A 9768-nucleotide genomic window follows, 5' to 3' on the forward strand; every position below is an offset into this window, starting at 1 on the left:
CAAGTACTGTATAAATCTTTACCTCCAACACCACACACACACACACACACACACACACACACACACATTTTTACCCAAACTACTCTAGTACATTACTTTACATGTAGTTCCCCAAATATAGAAAATTTGCATTAACCTCTTACAAAATCCACTCATAACACAATTGCTACTAGTGGTACCTTTCCCGTGCCTTTATTTTCATTCTTATATTTATTGGAAGCAGGATGTGACCTGCCCTGCTGAAAAAAGTACCGAACCATGTGGCTAACATATATAAGAATAATGGGTTAATATAAGTTATCAGAGCTAATACGAAGCCTGAGCTAATGGACCAATCAGTTTATAACTTATGGAGACTCGCTGTGTGATTTTCTTTGGGGGCCAAAAGGCTGTGGGACCGGGTGGGAGGACAGAAACCCCAACAAGCAGGCCCTCATATTACAAAATGGCCCCAACATGTGGACAACTGCATCCACATTAAACCGGAAAGAGCTTGGGAAGTAATCCTAGACAGAAAAGAATTGCTTCTTGGTAGCAGCAATTTCTCGGATCTGCTCTGCTTGCTAGAGGAAAGTGCTCTCATTTAAGAGAGGCTTCCTGACTCAGCTCTAGCTGTAAAACCCTGCAGCTCCTTAAGAGGTCCTGCCACGAAACATTTAAATGGTGTTGATAAAAGCTGACCACATGCTTTTTTGTTTTCAGCCATAGCAGGAAAAAAAAGCTGTGCCATTTTAAAATGCCGGCTTTCTGGGCCATCCTGCCAGGACAAACTCTGACTCTTTGAGGCAGGAGATCCAGCTACAGAGAGAGCATTTGAGTGTTTTTTGTTTTTCTGTTTTTTTTGGTTTTTCGAGACAGGGTTTCTCTGTAGCTTTGAAGCCTATCCTGGAACTAGCTCTTGTAGACCAGGCTGGTCTCGAACTCACAGAGATCCGCCTGCCTCTGCCTCCCGAGTGCTGGGATTAAAGGCGTGCGCCACCACCGCCCGGCTTTGAGTGTTGTTTATGGACACACTGTTGCAGCTTGCTTGCTGGCAAGGACCTGGAAACGCCATAGAGTTGTGGCAATAAACTTGGTTCCAGCCAGTACCTCTGCCATGAGGCTAAAATCTCAGAAAGCTAAGAAATGGACTGGATCCAGCCGTGAAAGCCACGGCTTTAATCCTCTCTATATTGCTTAGCAAATTAAAGACTCATGTGGTCAGAAAAAAAGAGAGATACAATGAAAAGAAAGTCAGAGATGAAGAAAACTTCTAAATGGTTTACAGCATGTTAAAAATATATGCAGGCTAAAGGTTAAAGTCCTTAAATTTAAAAAGAAAGAAAGAGAGCAGTTGGGTGTGGTGGTACGCACTTTGAATCCCAACGTTTGGGAGGCAGAGAGACCTCTGTGAGTTCAAGATGTGGTGGCACACACCTTTAATCCCAGCACTTGGGAGGCAGAGACAGATGGATCTCTGTGAGTTCAAGGACAGCCTGGTCTACAGAGTAGTTCCAGGATAAAATACACAGAAACCCTGTCTCAAAAAGCCAAAAATTAAAAATAAAAGAAATAGAGTTTAAAATAAAGCCGCATAAAGATGGAAAACACACAAGAGAATCTGGATACTGTATGTTGTTACACTCTCTTTGAATTGTTTGAATGTTGAGGAAGGAGCAGCAGCTGTTAAAAGATATTTGCTTATAAATGCTGTTCAATTAATCCAAGATAGGTATTTTTGGAATTACCTTGATTCAAAATTGAAGTCAAAAGGTATGTTAATTTGGAAAAGAGGTTTTGCTTTTGTTTCCACAGAAAATGAGAGGCTATGGATTCATTCTGAGTTAAGAAAAATCAGGTTTGATCAAGGAAGACCACCTGAGAAATCTCTGGTAGGAACAGATGGCCAGGATGTCTGAGTTCTACATCCAGAACAGATTCAAGACTGCTGCCTGAGATGATCAAGAGTCACAGGATACTCCAGTCAGGACTTGATCATGATTCTAAATTTTCTTTAATCCCCATAAGATTATCAGTGCCCCAAACCAGCAGGAAGTAGCCTGGAATACTATACCTACATTCCCCAAAACTGGACTATGGATATTTTCCTTTGTTTATAAAAGTGGGGGGGAATGGTGCAGATCAATTCTGTATTCTGTCAATTATGTTTTAAATAACCACTGATTGGCCAGTAGTCAGGCAGGAAGTAGATGTGGGACAAGGAGAACAAGAGTATTCTTGGGAGAAGGAAACTCTCTCCACAGTCCTGTCCAGACACTGAAGAAGCAGGATGTGACCTGCCCTGATGAAAAAGGTACCAAGCCATGTGGCTAACATAGATAAGAATAATGGGTTAATATAAGTTATAAGAACTAATACAAAGCCTGAGCTAATGGGCCAATCAGTTTATAACTTATGAAGACCTCTGTGTGATTTTCTTTGGGGCATAATGACTGGGAGAACTGGGCAGGACAGAACCCTGACACAAAGCAGGCCCTCATGTTACAATTGGAAATTCATTTTCTCCTTTCCTTCAAATAATACTTTTATCTATAGTAGTTACCTGTTGGTGCATAACAAATTCCCCCAATTTTTGATTAAACAGTAAGTATTAATTAACTCATTTTCTCTGTGTAAGGATCTCAGGTCAAGGTTGGCTAGATGGTTCTGAGCCAGGTAGGTCATGAGTTTACAACCAAGATGTTGTACAAGCCACCTAACTCCTGACTGGGGCTGGGGAGGATCCACTTCTTGAATAGTTAACTCAACAGCTTCACCACCAGTCAGAGGCTTCCAATCCTCCTCAGAGATCACCCTACATCCTTATAACATGGTAGCTCACTTCTCCACAAGATTTCCCATGACCCATCTCCTTCCCAAATAAGAATAAAGAAAAAAGACAAGCTTTTTGTGGGCAGACCCAGGAAGTTATATACTACCATCCAACAATAGCCAGCCCTAACACTGTAGAAAAGAACTACCCGAGACATGAGATGCCCACTAAGGGATTCTTGGAGGTCATCTTTCACACTGCTTCTTCTTCACAGGTCCAACTTCCAGATCTTTGAGTCCCAGTATAAAGTTTGTTAACACAAAGGAAACTCAGAACATTTCAGACACAGGCTGTTTGTAGTTCAAGTGATCCTCTGCTTTGAAGTAGAGGAAGCAAGTGTCTAAGTCGCCTTCACCTGTCAGGAATCTAGAGCCTTATGGTGGTTTCAATGAGAATGGTTCAATATGCTCATATGTTTGAATACTTGGTCCCAAGTAGGTGGAACTGTTTGGAAAGGATTTAGGATGTGTGACCCTGTTGGAGGAGGTGTGTCACTGAGGGAAAGCTAAGAGGTTTCAAAGGCCCATGCTGAGACCCATTCCCAACCCCCACCAGCTACAACACTCAGGAAAGCAGGCCCTGCACCTCACCAGAGCAGCACAATAGAGCCAACCCTGCTACTGCAGGTGTGGAGAAGCCAGCCCTGAAGTTGTAATCATGAGAGAGTTGTTTCCACTTCACATCTGGCAGACCAACCCTACAGTTGCCCAGGCCCGGACCCAAGGGTATGACTTGGTCTGCCACATCATCCACCCCATTTATGATCTTCTGGAGCATGTGAATGGACCTGACCTGCAGACCCAAAGCTACAGGATCTCTATAACACAGGGCATCAACAGAATATCCAGGAGGAGCCCTAATGAGGGCCCAGCATCAATAGGGTAGTGGAAACCAGAGGCCTCCAACCAGAACAATGACTCTTTGCAATGGGCAAAGGGGTTCACAGCATGACTCACTGTGTCACACTGCACTTTCCATGATGAGATTTTTTTCTCTTTTTTATTTTATTTTCTTTTTTTTCTCTTACGTTTTGTCTTATTTAGGGGCTGTTCAAGGACAGAGGGCAGATTCAAAGGGACGGGAAAATGAATGGGATCAAGATACATAATGTAAAAGATACATAGAGTAAATACATACACATATACATATGTACACAAATATTCCCATGCCACTCCCAGTCTCTCCCTCACTCTCCCTCACTCTCCCTCTCTCTCTCTTTCTCTCTCCACCTCATGCTTGTAGATCGAGATGTGAGCTCTCAGCTACACTCCAGTGCTATACCTGCATGTCCACCTGCCTGTTGCCATGCTCCCCATCATAATAGGAATGAACTCTGACCCTCTGGAACCACTGTAAGCCCCAAATTAAACTTATTTTATAAGTTATCTTTGTCATGCTATCTTAGCATAGCAATAGAAAAGCAACTAAGACAGGCACGCACACACGCACACACACACACACACACACACACACAAGAATTAAGTCAAAAATCATTATCAACTAGAGGAGGGGTAGTTAGGACATGCTAAAGCCATTCCATTGAGCTTATGAAAGGGCAGAGAGCTTGTCTTTAGAAACTTCTAGTGGTTCCAATCCAAGCTCCCCCCACTACCACCGCCGACTTCTTTCTTGCTTGTTATTTTTATTATGCAATTAGCTTTGACTATATATTATCTGATTGTCAGATAATGACAATTGCTTTGGTGAGCAGTTTAGTACTTATTACATATTCTGGGAATAATTATATCTGTGTCTAAATCCCCCCAAGTATGTCATAAATTCCTTGAAGTAGGAAAATTACTAAAGCTTATTGCTCCCCAAAAACACATCCCTCAGCACACATATACCCATGTACTACCAATACACATATAACAGGGACCGTGCCCATAACGACCAATAAATATGGCCCTTTTACAAAAATAGTAATTAAATGGAGAGTCTCATTCTTAAGGGAGAGACAGGAAAAAAACATTTGCAAGATAGAGGACCCCCTCCCCGGCAAAAGAGAGAGGTGAGAGGGTGACAGGGGATGGGTGTGGCCACAGTGCTCCATATGAAACTGTAAAAAAGAATAGTTATAAAAGAAATTGCTTTAAGCCTCTTGGGAAAATAAAAGCATAAACTAAAAAAATAGTCAAATTAATAAGGAAAACTGTTCTTTATCTACTTTAATTGGTGGTTGTGTGAATATATACATGTGTAAAAATTCTCAGAAGTGCATATACATGGCATATTTTAGTGTGTGAATTACATTGCAATAAAAAGATGAAGTTTTAAAAGAAGTTGTACATAAAATCCAGCACAGTCCTCCGGCAATTAAGGAATCCACAAACACCCTGGAGACTCAGTGTCTTGGAGTATATCGTGCAGATGCATTCTGCTTATTTTTTCCATCCATTTACTTAACATTTTGAGCACCATAATCAGGCTCCAATTAAAATGAAAACATTCAGCAAATCAGTCCTGGTACCAATGAAACCAGGAAACCTGGTTCAACAAAGTAACTCCACAGTGGGAGATGAGAACCCGCAGAGCCTAAGTCCTCCTGAGGTCCAGATAACCTCACTCTAATCAGAGTGGAGGATTCTGTCCGTGTTGTGTAAAGGGCTGACTTGGTTAGTTAGTTGCAGAGGACCTAGTCAGAACCCTGGGAGAGGCTTTTCTTACAGAAACACTCAGCCAAGACAGAAAATTAAATGAGACCCCTGGCACTGGGACACAGCTGAGACGGAGACTCTGAGCCTTTGCCAACTGGCCTTTCCATTGGGAAAGCTGGGTGGGAATGACGAAGGTGGTTTTAGCCTTGCGGAGACTCACAGGAGAGAGACAGCAAGCACACTGCCAGTTCAGGGGCTGGAGAGAAGAAACTGTCTCCCTAACAACTCTTCCCACTGAAGAAGACAGGCTTGGAGCTCAATAGCAAGGTGATAAGGGATGGGCACAAAGGCAGGAATGAAGACATTCTAGAGACACTTGTGTCCCTCTAATGCTGAAACAAGGACTCTAACATACTGGAGTTTCCCCAGGAGTCTCATGCTGGGGTAGGGAAAGGCTGGGAACCTAATGTCTGCTAGATGGGGAACTTGTCTCCCAGCAAGATTTCTTGCCAAGCTCTGACAACTTATCTCCTTGTATGAGAGACAAAAGCAAAAGCTACGGTGATGGGCAGGACCACACCTTGCCCAGGAATGCTTAGGTGTGCATGACGCCAGGACCCCAGAGGTAGGCTTGGGGCAGGGGACCAGATCTCTTTTTCCCTCTTACTAACGCAGCGCACTGAATAAGCCTCCGCCTGCTCTCACTGTCAATCTGCCTATTTAATTTAATTATTTATTTGAAAACAAGAGTCGCGGTTGGCTTGTCATGGCTGCCAAGGCCCAGGGTCTCACCCTAATGACTCTAGAAGCAAAGGAGGGAAGAGCATCTTCATGGCCAGGTGCTGCGGGCTGAGGTCAATGTGTCCTTGGCCAAGCTGACCAAGTTCTCTAGGCCTCGGGTTGCTGGAGTACAAAAAGGATACAAAAATAGCGTCCACATTTGGTTACTGGAGAAAGCATACCATACGGACAGGGCCCGGTACAGGGTTAACACAATAATTACCACAATTACCTGCAGTCAGATTCGTCGGTACCTCGTTCTAAAGACAACACACACTGCTGTGAGCCTAAGGGAGACAGGGCTCAAGACAGAAGTCTGCACACACGCCCCAAGAACAACACTGACAAATCCTGTCTGACCCAGGTTAGAGGGGCTGAGGGAGCAGGACCTTAAATAAGGATGTCTGAACTGAAAATAAAATTAAGAAAATACTCGGGGTTTTAAACAAGGCGGTGTTTGGAAAGGGTGCGAGGGCAGTTGTGTGGCCAGGATGGCATTTCCTGTTTGACTGTAGGAAAGCGTTGTGTTGTTGAAGATTCTAGAGAACCTTATCCTCCTCGGTGCCTCAGTTTTCTCATCTCTGAAATGGGGTTGCTTTGACCATCTATCTTGTGACAATTCATTAACATATTAAAAAGTGCTTGCACAAGTACATACCACGAAGCAAATGCTCAGTTATTGCTAGCTCTTATGATGTTGACTGTAATTATCATATGCCGATTCAAGTTGCCACATGTCAGTCCTCCCCTCCCCTTTTTTAACAGTCCCAGCAAGGAAAATGAAAACAATTGCCCTGGACCTAGTAATTCCCTCTTACTACAAGAACTCAAGAGGACACCAACAATGACTGCTTAGTCAATTAAAGTGATTACCCACCCACACCTGCGTGCCCAGGCGGAAGTATTTTGTCACCTATTTAAACCCTTGTGCATAAACAGTGGCGATTAGGTCCTGAAGAGAAGAGACAGGGGCAGCTGGCCCACGGTGCAGTAACTACAGCACACCACCAGGGAGCAGCAGAGCCCAGCCCTAGGCTGTTTTATCTCCAGGAGCAATTAATTTGTCCCAGGTTTCCTTCGGGTATTCACTCCCAGCTGCAAAGATCGAGCTTGTTGTTGATTATCCAACCTATCCACAAGGGCCCGGCTCCCCGCAGAGCTTCGCTGCAAGACTAGGAGCCGCCTTAGCCCCGCCCCCACTGCTGAGCCAACCCAGGGCGGAGGGGAGCGTCACTGGGGCGGGCCCAAGGGACCACGTGGCCGGCTAGGGCAAGTGCTGAGCGGGGACCAGAAGCCAGCCCCAGGGGGTGACCAGGTCGCAAAGGCGGAATAGCAAAGGCTAGCCTCACCCTGACTGCCCTCCCCCCGCGATGGGCGTGCAGCCCCCCAACTTCTCCTGGGTGCTCCCGGGCCGGCTAGCCGGGCTGGCGCTGCCGCGGCTCCCCGCGCACTACCAGTTCCTGCTGGACCTGGGCGTGCGGCACCTGGTGTCCCTGACGGAGCGTGGGCCCCCGCACAGCGACAGCTGTCCGGGCCTCACGCTGCACCGGCTGCGCATCCCTGACTTCTGCCCGCCGGCCCCGGAACAGATCGACCAATTTGTGAAGATCGTGGACGAGGCCAACGCCCGGGGAGAGGTCAGCGCGTGTGAGCCAAAGCGAGAGGGTGGGGCCTGGAGGGAACTGAGTGGGCGGGGCCTGGCGGGAGGGTGGGATCAGAAAGGGGGGGGAGAAGAGGCTGTGGGGCGGGGCGAGGAAGGGTGGGGCGGGGCCAAGTGGGGCCGGGCTGGGCTAGAGTTAGATGGAACCCACCCACTGACCAGAGTCAACTATGTTGCTAGAAGCGAGGGAAGGTGATGCCAGGATTCTGGTCATTTTCTAGAGGGCCATATGTCATGGAGACACACTTATAATTTTAAATTTTACTAACAGCTACTTTTAAAAAAAAAATGAAAAGAAGCAGATGGAGTTAAATTTTGCTACTAATCCAATAAGTCAAAAATATTATTTCAACATAGACTCGATATGAAGTAAATTATTAATTAATAAGGCATTTCCAGTCTTCTTCACATGCCACATCTTCAGAGCCTGGTAATTATTTTACACCCAATCTCATTTTGGACTGACACATTTCAGGTAAAAATACCACCACAGGTGGCTGGATGTTCTGTACCAGACAGCACAGGTAGAAGGGGCGAGAGATGCAGGCGGAGAGCCCAACTTGGGAGCCAGCCACTTCAGAGGCCTCCTAGTCACCCAGACGCAAGGACAGTCCTCAACAGCCTTGAGGTCACTTGTCCTCTGAGGGCCTGCAATTTGTGGGAAGAACAATACCTTTCAGTGGGGACAGGAGACTGTGCGGGAGGGCACTGGACTCCATGACTTTCCTCTTGACAGGCTGTTGGAGTGCACTGCGCCCTGGGCTTTGGCCGCACTGGCACCATGCTGGCCTGCTACCTGGTGAAGGAGCAGGGCTTGGCTGCAGGAGATGCCATCGCTGAGATTCGGCGCCTGCGGCCAGGATCCATTGAGACCTATGAACAAGAGAAAGCCGTTTTTCAGTTCTACCAGCGAACAAAATAAGAGACTCGCCCGCTCTCGTGCTGCAGATGGGAAATGTGGCCAGGGAAGAAGGGAAGTGGGCTAAAGTACCTGCATCCTTCAGCTCCCTTTGCCTCCCGCTGGACAGAAGTAGTCTTTCCCCGAAGCCATAACCTGACTGACAGAGTGGCCGAGACCCCATGAATATGAGTTAATATCTAATAAGAATTCATTTACGCTGCATAGAATTTACATAGCACTCCCAAAACATCAACTCCATGTAGCCCTGGGTCATAGAAAATATAAAAACCATTTCTGTTCTTTGGATGGGGTGACTAGAGCTCAGAAAGGCTTATGGTCACAATTCTGGAAAATAGAAGTATGGGCCAGGACTGCAACACACACCTTTGTCTCCTTGAAGATGCTGAAATTCTAGGTGCTGACCCCTGGTCTTAGGGTTTCTGGAGAACTGGTCAATGAGAGAGCTCCCAGTCTACGGCCACCCAGCTTCCAGCGGTCTCAGGGCTCTACACTCCCACACCAGGAGTGCCCTTGTTGATGTCACCTTTGTTCCTCTCAGGGTACAGAAGACTTGGATGTCACAGATCTCCTTCCACACTCCCTCCTTCCCTCTCTCTCCCCAGAGATGGCCACTCTTACCAGCCTTAGATACTCTCGGCTCATCTGTTACCTCCAGCCTCTATATCATCCCAACCTCAGGCCCAGGAATGCTGGAACTGCATCTTGGTGGTTATACAAAGTGGATATTAAATAATCAAATAAATAACTCCAGGGCTATGACTTTTGGCTGTCTTCCCCAGGTGTTATCTTCTTCACTTCTCCCCTGTTGGATTCCATCCTGCCATTAGCACCACACTTTGGACTCTCTGAGAGATGCGGTGAACGTCATACCTGAGCCCAGTGGACTCTTAAAATGTCAGTCTGAACTCTTGCCCTGTCTTCTGCCATATAGGCTGAGCTGAATGAGGGAAATTCACCCTGAGATACACATGGAGTGGCCGTGTGAACTCGGTGTGCC

The 9768-nt window shown here is 46.2% G+C and overlaps 1 protein-coding gene across 1 annotated transcript; it reads left to right on the forward strand.

The window, feature by feature from the left end:
• Positions 1 to 7440: 7440 nt before the first annotated feature.
• On the forward strand, positions 7441 to 9530 carry Dusp23 (dual specificity phosphatase 23). Its single transcript, XM_038349425.1, has 2 exons — positions 7441 to 7826; positions 8586 to 9530. Exons 1-2 carry the CDS (start codon positions 7560 to 7562, stop codon positions 8769 to 8771), a joined length of 453 nt encoding a protein of 150 aa, XP_038205353.1. The 5' UTR covers positions 7441 to 7559; the 3' UTR covers positions 8772 to 9530.
• Positions 9531 to 9768: the final 238 nt, after the last annotated feature.

This window comes from Arvicola amphibius, chromosome 12, assembly GCF_903992535.2.
Source record: "Arvicola amphibius chromosome 12, mArvAmp1.2, whole genome shotgun sequence".
Classification (NCBI taxonomy): domain Eukaryota; kingdom Metazoa; phylum Chordata; class Mammalia; order Rodentia; family Cricetidae; genus Arvicola; species Arvicola amphibius.